This window comes from Haliotis rubra, unplaced genomic scaffold, assembly GCF_003918875.1.
Source record: "Haliotis rubra isolate DU_JTF1 unplaced genomic scaffold, ASM391887v1 Scf33, whole genome shotgun sequence".
NCBI lineage: Eukaryota > Metazoa > Mollusca > Gastropoda > Lepetellida > Haliotidae > Haliotis > Haliotis rubra.
In genome coordinates this window covers 2,253,839-2,281,268 of record NW_025767002.1, presented here as the reverse complement: position 1 = coordinate 2,281,268, position 27,430 = coordinate 2,253,839, and the positions used below count along the sequence as shown (strand labels likewise).

The window sequence follows — 27,430 nt, the reverse complement described above, 5'->3', positions numbered from 1 at the left end:
GTCTCGCTAAAACACGTTTAATCCAATCGTAAATTAATTTACATTATTCACCATAAAACAATGACATGTCCCATTCTAATCATAAGTTAAACTGATAATATGGATTATTTAGACGTTCCTCTTGTCTCGAACAACAGAATAAGTCATCTTTAGGCCATAGTCCCCAATAATCGAGACACCAACTTGCGTTTTCCCTTTGGCGGTCAGATGAAATGGTGTTTAACATCGCGGTGTGAGTAAGTGTGTTTGTGCGCCCTGTGTTTAAAGCGTTCGTCACGATTCGATTCCACACATGGGTAAATGTGAGAACCCCTATTTCTTGTGTTCCCAGCTTGATATTGCTGAAATATCGATAAACGCGGCGTAAAACTAAACTCACTCACTCTTTTCACAGTGCTGCCACTTATAACAGTTTAACCCCAATCCGCCAAATTATACTTCTCAGAACCAACTCTGTAAAGCCAGGTTCATCCCCGTAAATCAGCGCCAGGCACGGAAACAACAAGTTCCATTTGTTTATGTCCTTTGACAAGACCCGTCCTTTGGGATGGAAACTCGACCTCCCGCTATCCGTGCTGTGCTCTGTTCACTCAACCACTGATGTGGGCGGTATTATCCACGGGTTCAGTGAGCTAGTGGTGCAGGGGTAAAACTGGGGAGGGTTGATGATGGTAGAGTTAGGGGAGATATTAATTACACCAAACCAAACTGGCAGTTATCCATAAGAGCATCTTTATTAAGCTTCTTTGTGACGTGAATCGGTCAACCATTAAGCTCGCTTAACCACTGACGTTATCTAAGGTCGTGCACACCCATTCAAACAGAACTTGCGCTAATACGTTCGTCTGCATTAAACTAGGATCTGTATGATACTGGTTTGGCCATAATGGCCGTTACTGCACACACGGCCAAATATTGATTTAAGTGCACTAACGCCAATGGTACTCCTATTCTAACGTAAGGCACGTTTCTATTCAACGCCAAGCCGAGAGATGTGTCACCTTCTCTCCATTTGTCGGCACCAGCTGCCTGTGGGCTCACTGATTAAAGCACTGTCTGGCACAGTTTACCAGTAACGCCGCGCATATGTGGAAGTTTCAACGTGTGTGGAATATATATTTTGGGATATGAAAGTACAAAAATAAAAACAGCAGATTCAGTGAGAGGTGGAGTTTCGAAGAATCAACACACGGAGTATCAGAGGTCGCCGGATAAACGCCCGCCGAGCGCTTTTGAATATTGATGGCGTGGTTCGACGTTCAATTAGGATGGGTTTTTTCAGCTGCCGACGATTTATCTTAGATCAACGACCGTAGCTCATTTGTACACTTGAACATCGACTTATGAAAGTAATTTGCTGCAAAAAGCCTGTAAAACACAAAAAGTAAACTAAACCGCAACTTTTACCTCGAAAAATCCCCAGCGCCTAAAATCTCCGCCACTGATTCCGTAAAATATTGAAGGTGAACGCAAGAGTATAATAAGTCTTGATTTATCTGACGAAACAGATTCCAATGGTTTAAAAACCGCTGGAAATGTGTCGTAATGAATCACCGAAAGCACCCGCTGTCCGACATTTAAAGATGTGGAGTATCAAAGCGAAATTGTCATTACTTTGTTTATCAAAGAAGACTTCTTATTTAATGCAGTAGTTATGAATGAAAATATGTACCCAAAAATAAAGGACCATGTCCCGCTGTCCGACATTTAAAGATGTGGAGTATCAAAGCGACAAAAACAGTCATTGCTCCTTATTTCCTACAGTATCAAAGGCATAAGTTTATGAATCATTATTCGATGTTAATCGATGATACCATGTAAAATATCTAATTATTGTTGGCAAAACGGTAAGGGGTAATGAGATTGTTTGTCCATCCTGCCCTACCATTGACATCAGTCACAAACACTTGCACGGGTAAGTCAATTATTCCTCTGAAAAGCAAAACAAAACAAGTGATTAGGGCCTTGAATGTTGTAACCTTGATTAAGCAACTTTCGAGCAGTATTTATATTACTCTATGAAACCATCACACAAGGAACATGTTCTGTTGTACCTCAAAAGACAACTCCACTTAATTGCGTTCTTTCGTCGGAAAAAGAAGCACCTCACTTTCAGATGTGTGGTGGGGAGGTGTACATTAAAAAGACGTTCTTATGAAATATAAAGCGTTAAAATTTTGGATTTCTTTATGGGCTAAATGTTTTTGTAAAGTCTGAGAAATAATTCCTCTACACATGTAACCTTTTAGATTTCTACAAAACAACATATACATCATATACAACATATAACTCATATCACATCATTTCTACCATAACTGCATGTCACTGTTTGAACGCAATTGGACCTGATTCTCCGAACAGGGGAGATTACAACGATTGTTATTTATAAGACAACTTTCGCTGCATGCAGTTGAGCTTTTATGGGACAAATGTATAAAGAGGTTGCAGAATTGGAATAACCTCATTTTATCTCAGCCAGGTGTCTGGTTGGCCTCCATGACAGTATTCAGTTCTGACAAATCACAAATTCTAAAACATGAACATTATAGGCTGGTTGCTATGCAACCTCACCTCATTCCCTATGGACTTCCGGTTTTAGAATACAAAAAAGTGTAAACATTACGACTCGCCATGCTGACTTACTTGTGAAACATTTTAGAGTTGGGATATTGGGATGAAAGAGATTTGACTGAGGTAGGTCATACATAATATATAACTTTCTAACGGAAATATCGAAGCACCGGTCTGGCGTATTCGAAACTGAAGTATTATTTTTCTAATAAATCTCAATGGCGCGTTGTGGACAGACATTAATTTTTAAAAGTTTGTAAATATACAATAATTTGTGAAAAATATTTGAAAAATAACTCTGGACTCAATGTTACCTGTATTCGTTATCTTGTGTTTGCGTGATGCACGTGGACCAGGTTCTCTTTGCGTGATGCACGTGGACCAGGTTCTCTTTGCGTGATGCACGTGGACCAGGTTCTCTTTGCGTGATGCACGTTGACCAGGTTCTCTTTGCGTGATGCACGTGGACCAGGTTCTATTTGCGTGATGCACGTGGATCAGGTCCTCTTTGCTTGATGCACGTGGACCAGGTTCTCTTTGCGTGATGCACGTGGACCAGGTTCTCTTTGTTTGATGCAAGTGGACCAGGTTCTCTTTGCGTGATGCACGTGGACCAGGTTCTCTTTGTGTGATGCACGTGGACCAGGTTCTCTTTGTGTGATGCACGTGGACCAGGTTCTCTTTGTGTGATGCACGTGGACCAGGTTCTCTTTGTGTGATGCAAGTGGACCAGGTTCTCTTTGCGTGATGCACGTGGACCAGGTTCTCTTTGATGTGATGCACGTGGACCAGGTTCTCTTTGTGTGATGCGTGGACCAGGTTCTCTTTGTGTGATGCACGTGGACCAGGTTCTCTTTGCGTGATGCACGTGGACCAGGTTCTCTTTTGCGTGATGCACGTGGACCAGGTTCTCTTTGCGTGATGCACGTGGATCAGGTTCTCTTTGCTGATGATGGACCAGGTTCTCTCTTTGTGTGATGCACGTGGACCAGGTTCTCTTTGTGTGATGCACGTGGACCAGGTTCTCTTTGTTTGATGCACGTGGACCAGGTTCTCTTTGTGTGATGCACGTGGACCAGGTTCTCTTTGCGTGATGCACGTGGACCAGGTTCTCTTTGCGTGATGCGCGTGGATCAGGTTCTCTTTGTGTGATGCACGTGGACCAGGTTCTCTTTGTGTGATGCACGTGGACCAGGTTCTCTTTGTGTGATGCACGCATGCACGTGGACCAGGTTCTCTTTGTTGTGGATGCTCTTTGCTTGATGCGTGGACCAGGTCTCTTTGTGTGATGCGCGCGTGATGACCAGGTTCTCTTTGTGTGATGCACGTGGACCAGGTTCTCTTTGCTTGATGGATCAGTGGATGCACGTTGACAGGTTCTCTTTGCTTGATGCACGTGGATCAGGTTCTCTTTGCGTGATGCACGTGGACCAGGTTCTCTTTGCGTGATGCACGTGGACCTGCACCTGTTTCACGTGCATCAGGCTCTAGAGCTAGTTCATCTAAGTAAGGTACACTGTTTATACAATTTAGTAGAGTCCTTAAGGGTTCCTATCAATCCCATACACCCACCCATCAAGGTCATGTAGATGTGTCCGTTTCTTAGTTTTTCTCATAAAAAAATTATCTCATCATATTATTGAGCAGAGGGTAACATGACAATGCATTGCTCACCCACAAAGAAATGCCATGTCGAAGTTTTAACATAGATTTCTCACTCAGGTACAGCACACTGACACAAAGCCGACGAGTCCTTAATGTCGAGCGCTAGGCAGGGTGACAACAAGTGCCATCTCTTATCCTCGTAAGCGTCCGCCCGGAGAGCAAGGTCGCGGGGTTCGAGACCGTACAAAATACAAAGGGTACTGGTCGGCCCTCGAGTCGGCATAATGTGTGGTCTCGAGTCAGTTTAATGTGTCTGAGTGGGGTATTCATGCTTCACTGCGGCATGGTATCTCGGTGAGCTAGCACTATAAAACCAGCTTCAGTCAGGGCAAGTACAAGCAGCCGCACATCTCATGAGGCGGCTGGAATCGATTCGCAATCTTCCGCATTCCGGACATTTTATCCACCCGATTTGATAGGACTGATAGACACACACATTAGTGGTTTTAGGTTGTATGTTTAGAGTTCACGTTTAACGTTTTTACAAATGTAAACGTATATTGTGTTATATATTTTGTCTGCACACCAGATAATGCAAAAGGTTATGAAAAGGTTTGCAGTGTTTCAAATCTGGGTAAATAAGCTGCTGAAATAATACAATCTTACCCTCACCCTATACAATGTATATACATCTGATGTTCTTGAGGAATCGCTTTGTGTCGAAAATAGAATGGCAACCATAGTTTTAGTTCTTATCGATATTACTTTGTGAACTGATAAATGCTTAGGACACATTTGAACTCTTCAAATACACAGGGCGTATGGCGTAGCGCAGTATTATCATCATGAAAGCGTCAAATGATTTATTTCCATAATCGTAAGAAATCTCTACAGAAATCAAACTTCGACGTTATCAACTGCGTGCGTCTATTAATCAATAACTGTATGAAGTAAACAATAGTATCAACTAAGTACTGATATGCATTGACATTTCAAAACTTGAATGCATCTTGAGTACGTCTGAATTAAGAAGTGACTTGGTTTTGTTCGCATCAGATAAGGCTGATAATACGCGATTACGTTTCTTACGAGATAAGAGAACTCTTGAGGTTGAGAATATTCGCACTAGACAAATTGTTTACGTTTCCTTCTGAACCTGTGCGAATTCAAACCCTCCATTTAAATTGCAGCGTTTTTGTTGACACTTTTACTTTTAAATTAAGTTAGGTTTTGATGGGAATTCTCAGAGCAGCGAAGCTGTAACACTCATTGGCTTCCACAGTGATGGATGTGCAGTATAGGAAGATAGCTCATATCGTCATCACTTATCTCTTAAACAAAAAAGCCACGCCATTTATTCTGTGACACACTCTCCACTTTAGGCAGAGGATATTTTACAGAACTGAAGCAATTCTAAATCGTTGAATTAGTACTTCAATTCCCTTCATCAAAATTAAGATTTATCAACAGGAATGGTCGTGTAAAACGACTAGGTTATGTCTGTTTTTAGTGATTAATATACATTAACTATTCAGATGATCCATACAAAGAGTATCATTGTTCGGGGTACTTCAATGAAACCGACTGTGTCTGTTTTATGTATTGCAATTTGTTTTTCATGTTTACGTAATAACAGAATGTAAGACAAGTGTTAAGTCAGCAGTTGTCCAACCCAGTAATCGTGGCTTAATTGTGGCTTGGGGTTATAGAATATAGCGGATTAGATCCAAACGTGATCGTAGGACTGTTAGTACCATACGTCTGGTTCAGTAAAGTGTTCATTGTCTATGCTCACGTCACATTTTCCTTTAATCGCCGTATGGGTGAGTGAGTGAGTTGGGGTTTACGCCTCCAAAATGTCCCATCAATACCACTACCGATTCCTACCCATGAAGATTAGAATTGGTTTTCATCAACCCATGCTTGTCGTAAGAGGCGACTAACGGGCTGATGTGGTCAGACTCGTTCACTTGGTTGACACATCCCATCGCCATCGTATCCCAGCTGCTTAGACTAGTGTTCATGATGCTGGACACGGTCTGGCCCAGACTCCATTAGTTACAGACCGCTGAAATATTGCTGAGTGCGGCGTTAACCAACAACCCAACCAACCAACAAACCAACCAACTAACAAACATTCCCGAGTGTACCAGAAATGGGCTTCATGCACTGTTCCCATGAAGGGAATCGAACCTGGTTCTTCGTCCCAATAGGCTCTCCTATCGCATAAACAACATCATGTGACCCGCTCTTTCCCGACTAGTACAAGAGGCCACATGCACACTCACCCGCACGAACACGTGCATGCACAAAACATATAAGAATTGTAATCTTGAGGGCCATGTAAACATAAAAATCAACCCATCTAACCCCATCCTTCAAAGTGATAAAAGCGACAAGACCCTCTCCTTAATCGTATGAAATATCTGCTAAAAGCAGAGCCCATTCAATGGTTCCAGTTGGATCAAGTCCGTCACTGACATGTAATAAATTGTGTCCAATAAAACTCAACCCTTAAACTTAAAGAAGGAAACGATAACTCCAAAGAGGTCATGGTGCAGCTTCTGGCAAGGCAGGATATGGGATAGTGACACTTCTGTTCCAATCGGTCAAGATCGGCTTATCCAGGAAGTACACTATAATCACCAAGGCATTGATAGATGTTTTTCGGATTAACCTCCGGCAACATCTCAATCTTACTTGATATATACCTTTAAGCCATTTGATATTCACATCATTCACATTAATATCATCACTGTAACACGACACTGATAAAACAGAATCAAACCTGAATGATTTACACTTGTATGACATGGTCCTTGCTGAGAGAAGTTTTTAAGAAATACTGGTAACACCACTATTAACGATTCATATACACATGCGTAAGATAAAGTCTGAATGGTATGGGTTTGGACTCTGATTTTAGTAGAGATTTCTTATATCTATGTAAAGGCTTTTGTCGGTTTTATTGACAGCCTCTGAAACTTCACTCTTTAAAATTATGAAATCAGTTTCCATTACGTCTTATTGATATATACAACCGCCTCCGTGGTTTAGTGGTTAGAGCGTCCGCCCGATGAGCGGAAGGTCGCGGGTTCGATCCCCGACCGCGTCATACCAAAAGCCGTTAAAATATGGTAGTTGTTGGTCCCTGCCTGGCGCTCGGCATTAATGGGTACAACAAGGACTGGTCGGCTCGGAGTCAGTATAATGTGTCTGAGTAGGGTATTCATGCTTCACTGCGGCATGGTATCTCAGTGAGCTAGCACTATAAAACCAGCTTAAGTCTGGGCTAGTACAAGCAGCCGCACATACACATACACACGCATGCACGTTGTCATATGAGCGAAATATTCTCAAGCACGACGTAAAACCCAATTTCACCTCACCTATTGAAATATACCGCTCGTAAGCAGTTAAAGAACTTGTAATCTTCAAAAGACTTCATTCACATTGAAATTTTCAACATCCATGGTACATGTTGGGTGCATTTTTGTATTCCGGTTTTGATTACGGTACATATGTACATACAGTAAGGTACCTGTGGTACATTTCTGTAGCTCGTGCCAACCCCAACCTCAATTGCATTACTTTTTAGAAGTTGTTAAATTCATATTGTTTTGTTTGTACATAATCTATCTTGTTCTCATTAGCAAAGAGGGAAAAACTAGCTGGGAACAATAATAAATTGCCCATTTGTGATGCTTGTAAAAGAAACTGTAGAGGACAGAAATATTGTGTCAAACGTGCTGTCGACACGACACAGATATTCTTCTTGGGGTTGCACTGTGCTTTTAGAATCTCGTCTAGATTGCAATATTAGCTAAATTGCTGGTGAGATACTGCAGCGGAAATCGATAATGTCACAATTTACTTTCATTCTAAGTCATCATTCTAGTTAATAACTATGCTGGCGATTACGAACGTCGCAAAGATAACATCGGTAAAACATGCAGCTTGATATTGGTTAACCATCATGTCAAACTACGAGGTTAGTAGATTATGCTTCAACAAAGGCGTGTGCAGCAGGTGCTACCGGTAGAGAAGGACGTGCATACCCTCCTGGCAAACACCTGGTGTCATCAGTGATTTCCAATGATCCCACTACTTTGTTTTTTACGCCGAAGGCAATCTGTTTCCGGACATAGTCGAGACTGATCATTTTCTAGCGTTATAAACATCCGTAACTAGAGTATATAGTGGAGGGCATATGGAAGAATAATTGTCCTTCTTTCACTATAAGGGACAATTGTCCATTGTCTGAGGATCCGCTGGATAGTTCGAAATTCAGATTCAGCCCAATTACGCTAATACGCGCTAGTTGGTTCGTTAACGACGAAGACGCTAATGACTCTTTGTTTCTTTGTATTTTCACAACCATTAAACTGAAAAGGCGCCATATACGTGACATAACATCAACGTCATTCACTCATTGCTTTTCTATAAAAGGTCAACAAGGAGTGGAACGGTTTAGTTCGGGTACTTCTGGACAAGAAGGCGGACATGGTCATCACATCCCTAAAGATCAACCCAGAGAGAAGTACAGCTGTAGACTTCTCTGTACCGTTCCTGAAGACTGGGATCACCATCATCGTCTCCATCCGAGACGGGGCCATATCACCAACAGCCTTACTCGGTATGGGTACTGACAATACATTGGATATCTTTCACATTTTGAAACAAATATTTCATTATTCATGTCAGTGACACAGAGGCGAAATCTACAGCAAAGTTTGTTTTGAGTGTTTTTATAGTGAAACTTATTGAAGTCAATAAACATGGCCATCTTTCCTGAAAATAGTTTTCCATTACATCTTCGAGAAGGCAAGACAGAAAATTTCTGTCAAAAGGTCTTTATGGAAAACTCGTAAAATGGAATTATCTGTTGATGATAGGAAACCCTTTCCTTTGAAGTTTTTGTTTGAATTATCTCTGGTGCCATGACAAACAACGCAAAAACAGAAAATCGGTTTGTCTTGCAAGTAACGCTGTTCCCAATGGCTTCAGAAGTAGAACAGCAATCAACATCAATGTATGTTTATAGAGCCCTACGACTACCCATCATGGTGCTTCATACTGCTGTTCAGCGTCCATGCCACCGGGGCCTCCATCTTCATCTTCGAGTGGCTCAGTCCCTACGGTTTAGACAGGGGCACCGCAGTATCTAAGGGTAAGTGCCATATGTGATAAAAGCAGCAGCTTATCTTTTCCAATTTAGTACTGGCTTGTGGTTTTAGTCACGTGTGATAGTATCTAAATGACGTACTGGTATTCATGTAAATACTGGGATTTTAAGGAGTGGTTGGTTTTATAGTACCAGGCTGAATTATCAGGATGTCATCACAGTGTTCAGGAGAACCGTGATTGGTCATCTATAATGAAGTCTGACCCATACTTGTCTTATTGCTGACACTATTGCGAGAGAAGAGCACATGTGGTGTTGTAATAATACCCTGTTATCAACATGCCACATGATGGGCGACATCTTAGGTTTGCGCAAGACATTTCACACCTCGTCTAAATTGCAAGAAAGGCTAAACAGCTATAGTAATTGGGGCGCTGCTGCGAAAGTCGATAATTTTACACTTTACTTTCATTGTCAATAATCGGAATAGTTAATAACTATGCTAACGATGAAAGCCCGTTCAGTTGATTGTAATGAGATGTTAAAGTCTTCTGTATTCTAACCATCAAAGGAACACCATGCATTTGAATAGGAATAATCGCTCCCTAATGATCGAGAGATCGGTGACAAGCTCCAACGTTATGAATTTCAAGGCAAGATAACACTGTGTCCATTAGCATACAGCTTCATACATTTCTCGTAACTCGATGTAATAGATAAGGATGTCTAGGGCTTGCGTACCCGGGAGACAGGTAAAGAGTAGGGCAGCGGCAGTCCCTTCGGTTGAAAGTGTCAGGTGGACTGACTTCAAGCTGTGGAGTTGGCAGTCGATGTCCCTTGTTGGGGCTGCAAATGTCATCCATGATGCCGCCGTGGAGTAAGGGGAGAACGTGAACTCAACACCGCGCTGATGTGTCATTCGTAACCCTGAGGACATTCCTTACTTAATTGTTTCTTACGTACAGAGCAAGTGAAGTCAATCACGTATACCGTTGATTATTTCGGTGAACCCTATGATAATGCATTATGGATGGACAAGCAGTTTCTGTTATGATGGGATACAGAAAAAAATGAATTCTCTTCGTAGCTGCTAACGGCTTGTGAATAGCTAATTGCTCCCGGAGTTTTGATCACAAACACTTGATATAATGATAAACTGATTAAATTCCTTGACGAAAAAGGGTTTGAAAACGAATTATTCATGCAGAATCACTGCAGGTAGTTAAAATTTAAAATGCATTTTGTCAAAGGAAAGTCAAAATAATCGGGACATAAGTTGCACATGATGTAAAAAGTTGTGTTTCATTTCATTAATGTCATGACTCAAGAAAATGTGCATGAACATACACGTGTTGACAATTTCCATTGTCAGTATCTGCATTGATGCAAGTGCATGAATATAAAAGCGTAAAGGTCAATATCATGCCTGTAAGTGATAAGGTAGATAGATACCTCTTAATGTCAACACAGCAAAGATAATGCATCGAACAAGCTGCCACTTGAACCTCTCCTGTGAACATATCTAAACGTTTAGGCCATATGACGTAAAATATGTACCGCAAGAGAAATGGTCCACCCTTTCGTTGCTCCTCGAGACTATGGATGTCCATTCTTCAAAGCCATCTTGAAGAATAATGTCCCCTGGGCACTGTAGCTCAGTATTGTTTTCCCGGTTGAATGGACTTCACTGCCACTTGGTGCTGACAGACTACTCGTTTAATTATTTCTGCACCGATGCACCTACTTTCCAAGAGGATAGTAATAATATATCCTCATAATTAACACTACCGCTATAGGGAAGTTTTACTAGAAAACGGATGAGCGGACATGGCGGTCAGTTGCATTTGTTGTGGTGTTCGTTTAGGCTCTCAAATTTTGTGCGTTAATAATCTGTTTGCAATTACAAAAGTGCAGATATTCACCGACGTTTGGATATAATCCTTGACAATACATCGTGTTTGTTCCAGCTGAAGACAACGCACAGAGTTAGATCTTGTTTTTCACTCCTCGTGGACTTGTCTGTGTTGCGTGTTTTTATTGATCAGAGTAGGAGATGATGTTCCGGAGATTATTTTTTGTTGACGCTTAAGGTCAGGCACGACGTCGTCCTCACAAATTGAGAATTGCGGGAGGTACTAACTGATAATTTCCTTTTCTTTTCGACCTTTCTTTTGGTGTGTGAAAAAAATACTAGTTTATCATTGGCGGGGGAAATGTACTGCGCAGAGTTAGGTTGGTTAGCTGAAGTAAGATATCCAAAGGGTTTCAGTTAATTGTTTTTCACTTCCGAACCATTATGCTGAGCAATGGTGGTGTGGAAAACACCGGTTTATGTGATATGCTGTCTGAGAGAGCTTACAAGTGAAGACTTGAGGACGATTATATAATATAATCTTCAACTTTAATGATGTGAAGAGACTCTTTGTGAAATTTATCTGAGAGAGGTAGACTATAGCTCTTATACCACATAAAAACACACCGCCTGACTACGGCAAAAGCAATGAATAGCAGGATGTCGGAAAGCGGCTAAAGATCGCTTAAAGAGGGACAATTTTTGGTGTTCCATTTGAGATGTCTTGGTAATGTGAAATTGGTGATCAAATAAGTCTAACAAAGTTATTGTTTGTTTGTTTGTGTAACGTCGCACTCAGCAAAATTCCAGATTTATGACTGCAGGTTGTAAATAATCGAGTCTAGACCAGGCACACTAGTGATTAACATGATATCATCGATCTATGCAAATGGGATATGATGACATGTATCAACGTCAGCGAGCCTGACCACAATGTCCCGTTAGTGCCCTTTGACAATCATGGGTCGCTGAAGATGAGTTCGAAGCTGGATCTTCTCTGGTTGTAGCAAGAAGAATTTTCAACGTACATTGTATACCTAATACCTCGTAGGACTCATGAAAACTTATTTTTCCAAAGTTAGCGATTTTTCATTGTCCTTACAATTCCCATGTGGGAGTTGACAGTTCTCCTCTGCAGGAAACTCAGTGATGAATGATACGTGTGAACCGTATCCCATTGTGCGAGACAAAGAACGAGCATAATAAGGCATAATGGCTGAAGGGATGGTGTAAGGCCATGCAGGTTAATGTAAGTCCCCATCTTCAGTTATTGCATTGTTTTCCCCTATAGATTTTAGATTTAATTACTAGTTTTAATACATGTGATATTCTAGTTGTTTTACAAGAACTATATTTAATTTTAATATCAAATGTTCTTAACGATATGGCTTATTGCCGACGTTAAATTCACTACTCCTCACTGATTTGCTTGAGCAAGAACTAAACTTTATTCAATATATCTCTTCAATGTTCGGGATATAATCAGCGGAAAATTTATAGATAACGGCTGTTAACGTTGAAAGAACAATATAGATTCTTAGGACATGTACTCTAATATTTCTACGCCAGCTATTCTCAGATCTAGATTGATAGTGGATACACTTTGAGGAAATTTAGAATGATGCCTATATTTCAAAGTTTACAATTTTAATATTTGACATTTTCACTGAGCCCCAAAAATGGAAGGAAAAAGGAACGAAAAACAACCCTTAATGGATCCTCGTTCTTCCCGAAGGACTATGTTCCCTTTCAGCAGGTTCTGTTTGTATGGCAGTCTGGCGACCCCACGGCTCTTGTCATTTCAGATCATAAGTTCTCTTTGTTCCGGTCCCTATGGCTGATCTGGGCCATGTTGTTCAGCGCGGCCGTGACAACCGACACACCTCGGGGTATCTCCAGCCGCTTCCTTGGGAACATGTGGGCTCTGTTTGCCCTTGTGTTCCTGGCCAGCTACACCGCCAACCTTGCGGCCTTCATGATCACCAAGAAGGAGTACTACGACCTGTCTGGTATCCAGGATTGGAGGGTATGTATTTGAATGAGTGAGCGAGTGAGTGAGTGTTTAACGTCACAGTATTTCATCCATATCGTGACGAGAAATATTTCACACCAAATGGATCGTATACGAGAACACCTGTCGACACCGAAACAGAATATCAACTAGAATATCACAATTACAACTAAAACTAGTGTGGAAAAATAAAACCAATAGCACTATTTGGACAATACAATATAAAAGCTGGCTATAGATCGCCAACAACTGAAGGTAGATCACCAAACTAGGGACCATGGGGACTTTTGACATTACTTTTGCTAATGAATGAATGAATGAATGAATGAATGAATGCGATGTCATTGTTGTAAAAGAGTGAACATTCAGTTGCTATTGCATTTTGATCCTTAGAACAGCAATGAAACAAACAAACAATAATAATAGCTTGACGGTTTCCTGTGTCAGGGTGTTAAATACTGCAAAACAGTCCCGCGCCAAATGTCACCCGCATGCATCTAAGGCATCATGCTAAACCGACACCACTACATGTTGAAAGACACTGTCAGTTATGATTACTTGATGGATGTACAAGAACAAAACATGAAAATCTAACACAAACGCATCCAATCACATCCTCAATTGTCTCAATCTACATCGATCCTTTGTTGGTGCAGAAAGTCGCCTGTAGATTTGGTGATAAGACCAATGACTTCTTCGGGGTATGATTAAAACAAATATGACTGTTTGTTTGTTATGTTTATATCAACACGTTTAACGCCGCAAATATTCCAGCTATATAGCGGCGGTCTGTATATAATATTTGATTCTGGACACGAGACAATCCAGTGATCATGAAAATCATCTACGCAATTTGTGATACGATAATATGTATCATCGAAGTCAGCGAGGCTGACCACCCGATCCTGTTAGTCGCCTCTTCACGACATTGTCAGGGCATTGTACAAAATTATTGTCAAACGATATCTCCTAAGCCGGATCTTCGCGGGTATGAAGTGAACTGGTATATGTCTAGACTATCATCACAGCGGAGGTTGAGTTTACCTTTACTAACAACATTTCAGTAATACCTCTGCATGTCTGAGAAGAAATCGTAATCTGATCGTGCAGATCGAATCCTAGGTTCATTGAATTTCAAGTGAATATAATATACAATCACACGTGGACACGATTTAATCTTTTTGAACAACTTAACAAAATTCATTTTATGTATAAAGAATGTGATGTAGAATTTGGAATTTCGGAATTTGATGAAATGAGACAGCTACCTTGTCCATATTAAACGAATAACATATCTTTTATACATTAAGCCATGTGATTTGCCGTTTTGACCAACTGATATAGACAGGTAATTTACCTAAAGCTTTTTAAAGAAAATTCAACTGACTTAAGACACAGCTGTAGAACTGAATCGATAATAATCAACAATGTAGAAACTCGCAATGTTCCTAACATCTGAAGTCTAAGAGTATCTCAGTGAGCTAGCACTATAAAACCAGCTTCAGTCAGGGCTAGTACAAGCAGCCGCACATACACATACACACGCATGCACGTGGTCATATGAGCGAAATATTCTCAAGCACGACGTTAAACCCAATTTCACCTCATCACCTGAAGTCTAAGACCAGTTGATACTTATATACAACAAAACACTTTTTCCTATTATTGACTTTGAAAAGTTTTCCAATTAGGATGAAACAGTTATCGTATTCTCCATCCGAAATCATATTATCTTCGAGGAATGTCTGTTTTGCCAGTAACGCTTGTACGGTGATAATTCAATACTGGATATTATACTGTTATGTAGAGTGTGCAAATCCTGTATATGGAGTTATTGCGTGTTGCGGCTCAGCTCTACAAACCCAGTCTAGACAGAAACTGGGAGAGAACGGGAGTATACACTATAATCACTTACTGGTGTTAGATTGTCATGTGCTATGATAGGACACGCAAAGCATCACCTACGAGCAAGACAGGAGCTCGGAGTTCAATTGATACATCAATAGAGCGACACATCATCTGTTCATGTGGGATTCAGTGGTAGAAGGTGAATATTACGTGTCCCAACACAGTGGTACTACCCCGTAGTCGATAATTGTAATCACACGGTACTTGGAAAAATACTCTGCGTGCGTTCTGCTACACATTGTAGAAGCAACGTAAGTGATGAAACTGTAACAAAATTAGTAGATAACCAAAGTTAAAACGATAGTTCATGGGTTGTGCTTTACATTAACATAACTGTACATCGCAACAGTTGTCGGTCATTGGGTTAGTTAAAGGCTTTAACATTCTTTGGATAAATATATTATATTTTATCAGTCACCTAGCATTACATGCTACTTCCGGGTACATCCTGTATACAGAGTTTGTAAACAGTTTTCTTTTATAGACGAAATAACATTTCGAACTGTTAAGATTAGGCTCAGAGTCGAGCTATTAAGACGTGAGGTAAATGAAGGCTGATACGTTTAGAGGTTTGCAATATAAGAATTTTAGGAATATGTTTAATTGGTATATGTTGACACAAGTATGGAGAATCCGAAAAGTTTGTGATTTTTTGTTTACTTGCTAGCACGACATTTTCAGCAGAATGTAAATATAACAGTGATTTTTTCAAGTAGAACAGGCATCCCTTTGTCCACTGTTTATCGTGTTTTGAAAAATATTGTAAATGGATATGGCATCACCAACAAAATGAGTTAAAAAAATACGAACTACTGGTTTTACAGTGAAAGTATGGAGAATTATTTTTACTGCAGAATGTAAATATAACAGTGATTTTGGAAACTGTACTCACCAACAAAAATTGCTACGAACTACCAGTGAAGATTTGGGTGCCGTAAGAAGCGACTAATTGGATCGTGGAGTCTGCCTGGGTTGAAGTATGTCATCATATCGATTGATGGTCCTGATGTCAATCCCTGGGTTGTCTGATCACGACTCGACTATTTACAGTATCATATAGCTGGTAAATCGCTGAGTTTGGAGGTACAATATAGACAAACTTAATGGAAAGCAGGAATGACAACGGCGCTTGACAACTGTACAAGAATCGAAAAACGTCACACTCACGAAATACAAGTTGTTTGATCGGCATTCCAGAAGTTGGTGGGTCAAAACTGAGGCATACGACTTTCTGTATGACAACTTCTTGTTATCAACTTGTTTGCTTGATAACGGTGTAAGAACATCAAAACGTCGCTCTATGCAATAAGCAAGAAGTTGTCATTCATAAACGTGTATGCTTCAGAAAAGAATTTATTATCCAAATTAATAATAAAATGCTGGTTTCGTTCCCTAATAAACAATTAAGTGGAACCATGTTAGTATCTGTTTGACAGTTATGAAAGAAGACTTAACGCGTGCCTGATATAACCTTTGTCCATGAGCCACACTATTGCTAAAGTTTGTAAGTGGGCCAGTGAACAAGTGAAATGATGCACATCAGCCTTCAGACAGTTGTGAATAATGGTTCCTTAAGGCATATATAATATCCGCATCTCTTTATTACGCCTTCGAAAATTCAAAACTACCCAGGGATTTGCATTTTCAATGTTTAATGTAATTGGGTAGTCTCGAAGTAAAATACCTGGCAAGTGAATTCAATTCTTATTCCTCAAACCCACGAAGATCCGTGTTGTATAAAGAAGTACTTACAGAAAAACAAAAACTGAAGCCTACTGGTTTTGTAGATGTGGTAATTACAATGTTTTGTGGTTGCATGCGCTTAACACATCAATTTCGTTAGTGAGTACTGAGGCACCATCTGTTACTGGTTACTGTGCATTTATTCGAAGTGCAGTTTGCCTAACATTCGTTGGTAGTATGTGGGCCGGCACAAATGATTCTGCTTAACAGAGAGAATAAACAAGGAATGATCTTACGAATGCACCTGCACGGAGCGATCGTATCGTTCCAATTATCGCAAATCCAATACTTCTCCTGGTGCAGTACCTTCGGTGTCTTGTTAAATGCTATTGTTTTGGCGTCTTTATCATTTGTGTGACACACACACACACGCATCCACGCACGCACGAACACACAACACACACACACAGAAACAAAATAACAACAAAGCAACAACAACAACAAAACAAAAAAAACAACCCCAAAAACAAACTAACAAAAAACAAACCAAACAAAAAAACCCAATAAAACATGAAAAACCCAAAACAGCAAAACACATGCACATCACACCTATAAATGTCACGTTGAACATGTTGGGGTGACGGTTTGATGGAGTAGAACCTAAAACGGATATATCAGTTTCCTATTATTGTCAACCATCGTTTCTGATCTGCAAGTCACAGTTGGATAGATGACAACAATCTATGTTAGAACATCTGTTGAAAATTACTGATTACATGTGGCGAATTTATATTTCGACCAACTACAAATTCCAGGGTGACGTACGTCTCTTTTTCAAAAATACGAAAACAATGGCGATAACTCAAAATTGTAATCAGCGTGACCTCCCTTTCCTAATACAGTTTTGCCGTTGTATTGATTGCACTGTCGGCAAATGCTTTCTACAGTGGACAAAAGCTGCATATATGTTGATGTATGAATAAATCCATGGTAAAAACCTATTATTCCAGCTCCAAAACCCGAAGGCGATGAAGCCACCATTCAAATTCGGTACAATTCCCAATGGCAGCACAGAGACGAACATCAAGAGCAACGACCCCGAAATGTATCAGTACATGAGACGCTACAACAGACCGTCCGTGGCCGAAGGCATCAAGGCGGTCACACGAAAGTGAGTCCACCCCATCCCCAGCCTAATCCTCACCCCACCACACACCACCCGAAATCCAGTATAGCTAGTGTACTAACAAGAGCTTTGTTTGAGTATGCTTAAGCTAAACATAATTGGGATCATACTGAATTGATTATAATCGGAAATTAAGATTTTTAGTAGTGCTGAACATTTTTTTTACATTAAATTTAACAGGAAAAGGAAATTGAATCTTAAGATGATATAGATTATCTGACAAGGCTATGTATCATTATTTTTAATGCAATACAGATCAAATCAAATGCAAAAAAATCTCTATGTATTACTCTAATTATCAAAGGTCTGATAATATAAAATATATCTGTTCCATCTTAAGTAAAATTGAGAACTGTACCTAAAATCCTTAGAAAAGGCGTTTTACTGAAAAGTCACATACAATAAAATAGGATATAGATCACAGTGCTGTCGCCTTATAAAATACTTGTTTATTTTTTCCCTTTAAACTTGGAAACCTTTTACTTTTACATTTGAATTTTATGATCTGTTGTTAAAGATCCTTCACGAACTCAATTATTGCTTTTGAAGATTTCAAAAGTTTGCTTGAATCGTCATGCGCAAATTAGTCCACATTGTATCCCGATGTCCAAATGAAGCTTAAGTATGCATTTGGCAGCATTGGGGATGTGTTAGCCGTACCGTTAGCCGTTGAGAATACTTGTGCGTGGTTGGTCATTACTCATCAGAGGGATAATAGCCTTGGACAGATCTTCTCGAATTGTTTGAAGAACACTTTGTCTGCAGCATTACGATACTCGGCTGACTGCCGGAGATTTGTTTCAAATAGCGGAACCTGTGTGGCACATTACCTCAGTGGCATGTTTGGCGATGACATGTAATGTTTTGTAGCTAAACGGAAATTGATTACAGCTTAATGCCCAGCTATTGCACTGCCCATCTATTTGCAGTAATTGAACTTCACGCCATCAAACAATGCACATTACGTTTTTGCGAGCGCTGTCTCGCGGCCATTAAGGTACTGGGGGTGTTTTCGCCTGATGTAACATGTTCTGCTGCACTAGCTGTCTATCCTTTTCAGTCCGTGCTGTAGTTCTACATTGACTTATTTTGCCATGTTATCGTCAACGAAAAAACCCCACACATTTCTGCGCCAAAAGGGATTATTTCAACCTTCCGTAAAACAACTTTCTCTTCATGTCGAGCAATATTCCAACGGCTACAGTTTTTGGTGTTCCTTTCTCAACGTTTTTAGTTAGAATCGATCATGTACCTTTTACCAAGATACGATTCTTGCTCAGAAACTGTACGATCAAGGTTACAACATTCAAGGCGTCAGTAAAGTATTCACAAAGTTTTATAGAAGTGTGCAGGAAATATCAAATTGTGATGCATTAGGGACACCGATGCAATCCTATTTTGACTTGCACAGAATTCTTTTCAGGTGAACAATTGAGTATGCCTATGCATATGTGATGGTGCAACTAAGCTAAATGAGTCGTATTTAAGACGACTGGTTAATTCCCGTCTGTGTTTCAGAATATGAAACTTTCATCCAGTTTCACTGACTGCTCGCTTTTGATCTTCATAAGCAATTTTTAATGACATAGGCGTAGCATGCGGCAACCATACACGCATCACTACCCGCTTCTTACGACCAGGATATGATGCTGAGAGCCGGTTTTAATCCCGAATCCTGACTGGGTCGTACACAAATTCTCCATCAACATTTCACATCTATTATAATGTAAATGTGGTAATGCTTCTGCATAATGTATTGTTGGTAATTATTCGACTGATGAACATCCACTCTCAACTTTAAAATGCCTTACTTAATATGTTAGTGAGCTCTGGTCAGGATTTCGATAACATGTACAATGGGTTGCCAACTGCGTCCTAACTTACACAAACCTACCTGACACACAAGGAGCAGGAACGATGTTAATGCCTCACATCCCCAACAACTTTTGCCCCTCAGACAGCTCCATGCCTTCATCTATGATGCAACTGTGTTGGAGTATCTGGCTGGACAGGACGAGAAGTGTAGTCTCATCACCGTAGGGAAGTGGGGAGCTATGACAGGATATGGAGTTGCTTTTCCCAGGGGGTCCGAGTGGATCGACAAGGTTAATGGTGCCATACTTCGACTGACTCAGAAAGGTGTGTATTTTAACGCAGTTACTATAATTCCGACAGATTTTAGTGCAGGGTGTGGTGTACAGGAGGCAATTATCTCTTCATTTAGAATCATTTTTCAAACAAAAAATAAATATATTGCTTTGTCATGGTAAAGTATATTTTTGTACTGGTATGTTCTTACATGAACACTTCTATGGTATTTACTTCCATTTCTATGTTATATCTCAATCTTTTATTTTTATTTTTCATCTTATTTTATATCGTTTTTTATACCGGTTTTTCTCTTGCAAACTCTATTGTGATTTTGTGATGAATCAATTGTGTCCGATTCCTTTCAGTTGTATATGTTGAAACCAGAAAATGGCATTGTGTATTTCAATTAATATGCATTGTGAAGCAAGTGATAAGAGAACTTCTTTCAATTATTGTCTTGTAGGCGAGATGGAGCGACTTCAGAAGTTCTGGTTGTCTGGTGCGTGTCATAACAACAAGAAAAAGGATCCTAATTCAAATGGCTTTGGTCAAGGGGCCAAGAGTTCCTATCTGGGCATCAGAAACTTCACCAGCGCTTTTATATTCTTGGCTGGTGGTATTGCCTTGGGTGTGATCTTGGTGGTCCTGGAACATCTATACTTCCGCTTTGGTCGGAATAGACTCAAGGAATGGGACAAACGTGGCTGTTGTGCCCTTGTCAGTCTAGTGAGTTTCATATGATATTGGCTTGTTTGCTTGTAGAGTGTGCCTCTGCCGGTGTAGTGAGTTTCACATCATATTGGCTTGTTTGCTTGTAGAGTGTGCCTTTGTCAGTCTAGTGAGTTTCATATGATATTGGCTTGTTTGCTTGTAGAGTGTGCCTTTGTCGGTCTTGTGAGTTTCATATGATAATGGCTTGTTTGCCAGTTGAATGCGCCTTTGTCGGTCTATACTGGTTTCAAGTGATACCGTTTGCTTGCTAGCTGAATGTGCCTTTGTCAGTCTAGAGATTTTCATATGATTTTGGTTTCTTTGTTTATGGAATGCGCCTTTGTGGGTCTATTGGTTTCATATGAAACCGTTTGCATGTTAATTGAATGTGTTCTTGTCAGTCTATTGAGTTTCATATGATATTGGCTTGTTTGCTTGTAGATTGTATCTAGGTTGGTCTAGTGGTTTAAATGATACCGTTTGCTTGCATGTTGAATGTGAATTTTGTTGGTCTAGTGGCTTTATATGGAACCGTTTGCTTGGTAGTTGAATGTGCCCTTTTCAGCCTAGTGACTTTATGATGTTGGTTTTGTTTGCTTATGGAATGTGCCTTTGTCGGTCTAGTTGTTTCATTTGAAACAGTTTGCTTGCTAATTGAATGTTCTGTTGTCATTCTAGTGAGTTTAAGATGATATTGGTTTCTCTGCTTATGGAGCGTGCCTTTGTTGGTCTAGTGGTTTCATATGATACAGGTCACTGCATGTTGAACATGCCCCTGTAAGTATCATGGGTATCTTATCATAGAGGTGTGTGTACAGGTAGGATGTGTCCTTACAGGTCTAGTGAATTTGTTACCATACTGGTTTGTTTGCGAGTTGAATGTGCCCTTGACAGTCTAGTGAGTTGCATATGAGACTGTTTGTTTTCCAGTTGAATGAACCTTTGTCAGTCTTGTGAATCTCATACGATACTGCATGCCTGCCAGATTAATGTACGTTTCCCAAACTGTACAGGCGGCCATGACATGGAAGTAACCAGACAATATAGTCTCAAGATTAACTCAAATTAACACAACGGTTCCTTTACTTCTGTTTTGTACATACATTTATGATGTACATGCAGGTGGTATGAAATCACAACAGCAGTATACACGTCTTGTTTACTACTCCTAATCTGATGTACACATTGTCCAAAACAGCGAAAAAATGACATACTCAGTAATTGAAAATAGTGTGATTGGCATGAGGACCGATCGGGTGTCATATAAGTACTCCATGTATACGTAATGGAATCAGATATTTTTGACTGGTTAGTATCTACCGTTGACGTTTTCAATTGCCTTGAACCTGAATGTGAAGTGGTATTAACTTGGATAAGGATGAACCACTAAAGTTTCTATTGTCTGTTTTTCATTTCAACTTAAGTCGATCCGTTCTTTTGTTATACTATCTGCTTAGTTTATAGACCGCATTTAAAGAAAAAATGTATCAAGGCTTAAGTTATTTCAAGCTTTGTTGCCTGTCATAATCATCACAGGTAGCTAAGGTACTGTAAGTCCCCATGGTCCCTGGTATGGTGATCTACCTTCTGTTGTTGGCGATCTATAGCCAGTTTTTATATTGTATTGTCCAAATAGTGCTATCAGTTTTAACTCTCCACACTAGTTTTAGTTGTAATTGTGATATTCTAGTTGTTTTACTGTCCTTCGTCGACAGGCTTTTATAACGTACATATATTCCATTTCAATTTCACTTTTTATTGTATAAATTGTTTTCGTCACGATATGGCTGCGATATTGCCGATGCGACGTTAAATAGTAACTCACTCACTCATAATCATCATAACTGCTATTACTATTTTAAATATACAATAGCATTTATATCCGAATATCTATCTCACTGGATTCGCAAATAATTAACCCCGTGAGAACAGGCTTACACAATTTAGATAATGAAACCGTGAGAATAATCAGTTCTTGAAGGTTTTGGGAAAGTGATTGGCTAGCAATGAAGCTGCGGTGCGCATGTCTCCAACGATAAAGGTTTCGTTTAAATCTAAATCCAGCCATTATCAGTATCGTTTACTGTAATTTACAAATAATTGTCTTGCCACAGAGCATGGGGCGATCTCTCACATTCAAACAGTATGTGACCAAGGCAATTGACGTCCACAAACGACATCGCTGCACAGACAGAACATGCCAGGCCCAGTTTTGGGAGGTACAACATGAGCTGGATGCAGCACTGGGAAAGGTGGACAAACTACAGACACTAATTTCGTAAGTTGCCATGGAAACCTGCGTCACTGCCTAAATTTATTTTTCCTATGGTAATTTATAAAATTTGCAATACTTTGTATAATGTGAGCATACAATGTAACAGACTGAATTCATATTACATGAATCAGTAGAGGAACATTTAGAACAGACTGACTCAGTTTGGTTTTACGCCCCTTTTAGCAATATTCCAGCAACATCACGGCGGGGCCCACCAGAAATGGGCTTCACACATTGTGCCAATGTGGGGATTCGAACCCGGGTCTTCGGCGTGACGAGCCAACGCTTTAACCATTAGGCTACCCCACCGCCCCATTTAGAACAGAACCATATGTAAAAGGACAACAGAACCTTTAACTATGTTAGTTATTGCAGTTTCCAGTTATGTGCATTTCGTATTGTCTTGTTGTTTGAAATGACTTGATTGCAAATTACTAAGCATTATTGAATAGGCATTGCGTCAATTTTGTCTTTTCAATATCTGACAATGAGTAGTCTCGTCGATTGCTCACATGGTCTTGTGGGAACATCGTTGCGCCCGACATAAGCGGCGTAAAAGTATATCACTTACGTTGTCAAATACTCTTGTGACTTGGAAGATGCAGAATGGTTTATTTCGTTATTAGAACCCAGGCTTTGGCATAAGGAACACTTAAGTAAAAGGTTACCCAGTAACATACATGTCTCTAATAGACTATTACCTCCGAATTTGAACAGGAGGAATTCAATATTTAATGGATGGCCGGTGTTTATACTCATGACTGCGCGACTCATTTCACACAAGAATATAACACAGGAACGCAAAGTTCTGGTATAATTAGCTCTTGTCACGATCCCCGTAGAGAAAATGTCATACATATAGAAGTATGTAGATAGTCTAGACTGCATAATTCTATTTCATCAGGTCAAACCGATTCTTGGTGTGAATATTACATTGTAATACGTTAATGAACCATCCCTTAGAGACAGCTGATACTTGATAATGCATTGTCTACATGAAATGCTACTTTTGTAAACCTACTTATATACTTCAAATAATCAGTTTAGTCTCCTCGTTATTTTAAGAGTAATCCGCCTACCTTATATATATATTATAAGTACACACTAATAATATTCTTATGTTTGTATGTTTTGGAATTCATAGACATTTAAAACAGCAGAAAGAAGATAGATGTGTGTGGAGATTTGAGTCAGAAGATCATCAGAACCAAAGTCCAGCCAACACGAACACTCCATTACCGGGGAATGCTGAGGAAATACACGTTGAAGGTGCATCTGAACAGAAGCCAAGGCGTCGTCAAGATGACGCTGACACAAAAGGAAGTGACGTCACACAGGTTGAGAAGGTCAGGGACGAACTGATGAAGCTTCTTCAGGATGAGTGCGAGCGAGAGAGCGTCATATGAATTCATTCGGTTGAAATGTTGATATGATAGCTGACATTCGTGTTGGTTGTCTCACGTGTTTCTTCAAAGGAGCTTCTGCATGCATACTGTTTCCATTTGCATCCACGTGGACATTCAAATGTTATAAAACATGGACATAAGAAAGCTCAAATGACAATATACCAACATGAAATGTTTAAATAACACCTTGTCTTCCAGTCAATAAAGCCTACATCATCTCACATGACGTATCTGGCAATGTACCCATAGAAACCCTTTTGTAATGTTTAGTCTGTGTAACGATAACATGTCGACATTGAAACCCTCTGATATTTAAATATAAGACAATGGCACCTGGGGTTTATTTAAGGCTTAGTTTACTTTGTTCCTGTTTCCCATGCTTAACACTGAAGCGTTACAAGGACAGCCCAATAACATCGGGGACAACCTTGACGATTCCATGTCAACGATGAACACTCAGCTCCAAATTTCCTTGTCCCTTTTAATAGGTATCTGTTATTCTTGTCAAGCTATGGGAACATGAAAATGAATTTGTGCACGAACGCTGTTTTCGTTTGTTTATTTTTAAACAACACTATGTTGACTAACCAACTATCCGTTTCGAAACTCGTTTCCCCGTCGTATGCCCCAGAGATCCAAAGCGGAGATTGACGTCAAACGTCATTGCACATTGCAGAGAACAAATCACAAAGACCTACAGGAAAAGCCTTAATATTCCCATATCAAGGGAACACTTAAAGTTGAATTTTAATTTCACCAAAACGCAGTTGAATGATGTATATTTTGCTTTAATATTGAATGCAAAAGCTTTGCATGTTTTCAGAATGTTAACAGAGTGATTTTGTGGCATCATCGACAAACTTGCACATATCATCCGTCACGAAAGCATATCACTGCGCCCAACAGTAGGAAACAGAGAGTGGTAGTTTCATTTAGCAGTGCCGAAGCTCGATAAAAGTGAACGCGCTACTTATAGTACTTTTTGTCAATATAATTCAATGCAATAATGCTTATCTGAGCTTCCTTAATGTACATAAATCATTGTGCTTCAGATTCATAATGTTTTGATGTTTTTGCATTTGCCAGACAGTCGTATTTTCATGGAGAGACGCTTTTATTGGTCGGTGCCCACAGTTTGTACATACAATTTTGCGTCTTGCGTATGAATGCATCATTTGTATGTACGTATATTCTTGTATGGTGGCACCTTTGTTAATGAGTGTTATCTTATAGGAACGGATCACTTTACCTGCCTAGTATTCATGTATGTTCGTGCTTGGTTTAAAGCCAAACTTGGTGTCCAATGTCCGGAGGGACGTAGTACGTTCAGTCAAACACCCTTGTCTCGAACTGTAAGGTACCTACGTAAATAAATCGGGTTATACGAGGTTCGACACAGCCGGAAAGTAATGACTAGATAATGTATGCATAAAGACGAAGCTTTTACTTCGAGACAACAATACGTTCGACACAAGTGTAAGGTGTTTGACTGTAAGGTAGATGATTTCGTTTAGTACAACTGTAGAATATGTTCGTTGCTTTTTGACAAGATTGGAACTAGATATTCCATGTTTTTGGCAATTGGAAACATGGATTCCTGTGCAATGTTGGCCCGATGTACATTTTTAGGGTTCTGCGGACACCTAATTATTGTGAGTGTACTGGTTGGATTGAATACATTCTACGTCATATGTTTACTTGTTTACAACTTCTTTAACACGTGTGTCTATATACAATGTATAGTATTCATTTTTTGGTAAATGGAGCATGACTGCTTTTTTATGGGGTTTGTTTCTCGGGACCGAGAGCTGAAATGACCGGTGCCTAACTTATTCTATTCTTGATCATTCTATTACCTTTTTCATAAGTATGCTTACTGAATGTTCGTAATTTTCAATGAATATTGTAACATAGAGCGTAAAAGGAAAAACACTTTTAGTAGAATGATGGCTTCGTAAGACAATAGTCCTAATATAGGTAGATCCACAATAGGTATTTCAAAAAACATTTATTTGTTATCTAACGACTGTAGGAACTAGTTTCTTTTGTCCCATCTTATAGTATCTGGCGAGCTAAGGAAAGCCAGACACATCAAAGCAAAGGCACTGCACTGTATACGTCTAAGCTGATTATATCGTGATGCAAGTATCACCACCTGTGGCATTAAATGGCAAAGTAATCCTTTCACGTTGGGGGTATTTTCTTCAGGGAAAAATGTGGCACTGAGGGAGATATAAACAGTAGGAATATGACAGGTCATTAGACTAAGACATCTAGTCAGTCCCGTGTCAGTTAAATATCATTTACATTCAAACTTTCGCAGACAGACACACACACACACACACACACACACACACACACACACACACACACACACACACACACACACACACACACACACACACACACACACACACACACACACACACACACACACATGTATATATTATTACACGCTTCCATAATATTTCATTTTCCTTGGCCAAAGAATCAACATTACTTGATGAATATTCTATAGGGCAACCTTTGTACCACTAAAGTTATAAAAAGTATAAAACAATTATTATGGTGATCAGACATTACTGATCAGTCATTAAAAGGCCATATTACAATATGTCTGTATCTACCCTGCGATTCCATAATGAGACGTTTTCCTATAGCGTTCAGATACATGGACATGTCGTTGATCTGCCTGACGAATATGTTCTTTTTTACAGAAGCCATTCCTTGAAATAAAATGTATTGAAAGTTGTATGCCGTCTTTTTGTGATGAAGCATTGTGACTTTTGTATGGGAGAGTACTCAGTCGAACATACGTATGGGTGATTGTCTCCCTTACACTAACTGGGGACATGTAGTGTACAAGCCAATGAGGAGAGGTATACAATAATATTGGTTTCAATGATAGACTGGACATTGCTAGTTATCAATAGTTCATTTATAAAATTATATAAATCTGTTTTGTTTTTTTCAAAACGAGGTATATAAAATATATTGTATTTCTAT

At 39.7% G+C, this 27,430-nt stretch overlaps 1 protein-coding gene and 1 long non-coding RNA gene across 2 annotated transcripts in view; one reads left to right on the top strand and one right to left on the bottom strand.

The window, feature by feature from the left end:
• Nucleotides 1-26,819, top strand: part of LOC124284160 (glutamate receptor ionotropic, NMDA 2B-like) — a 37,242-nt gene extending 10,423 nt beyond the window's left edge. The window contains exons 4-11 of the mRNA XM_046720224.1: nt 8,626-8,812; nt 9,221-9,346; nt 12,959-13,179; nt 17,766-17,926; nt 19,899-20,080; nt 20,496-20,758; nt 22,858-23,021; nt 24,163-26,819. Coding sequence (XP_046576180.1) covers nt 8,626-8,812; nt 9,221-9,346; nt 12,959-13,179; nt 17,766-17,926; nt 19,899-20,080; nt 20,496-20,758; nt 22,858-23,021; nt 24,163-24,424 — 1,566 coding nt within the window. The 3' untranslated portion in view covers nt 24,425-26,819. The remainder of the gene's footprint in view (nt 1-8,625; nt 8,813-9,220; nt 9,347-12,958; nt 13,180-17,765; nt 17,927-19,898; nt 20,081-20,495; nt 20,759-22,857; nt 23,022-24,162) is intronic.
• Nucleotides 11,632-26,961, bottom strand: LOC124284163. The gene is made up of 3 exons (XR_006900483.1): nt 26,836-26,961; nt 26,732-26,738; nt 11,632-11,642 (listed from the first exon to the last, which is right to left on the bottom strand). It is a non-coding gene; the product is annotated as an uncharacterized LOC124284163 (long non-coding RNA).
• Nucleotides 26,962-27,430: the final 469 nt, after the last annotated feature.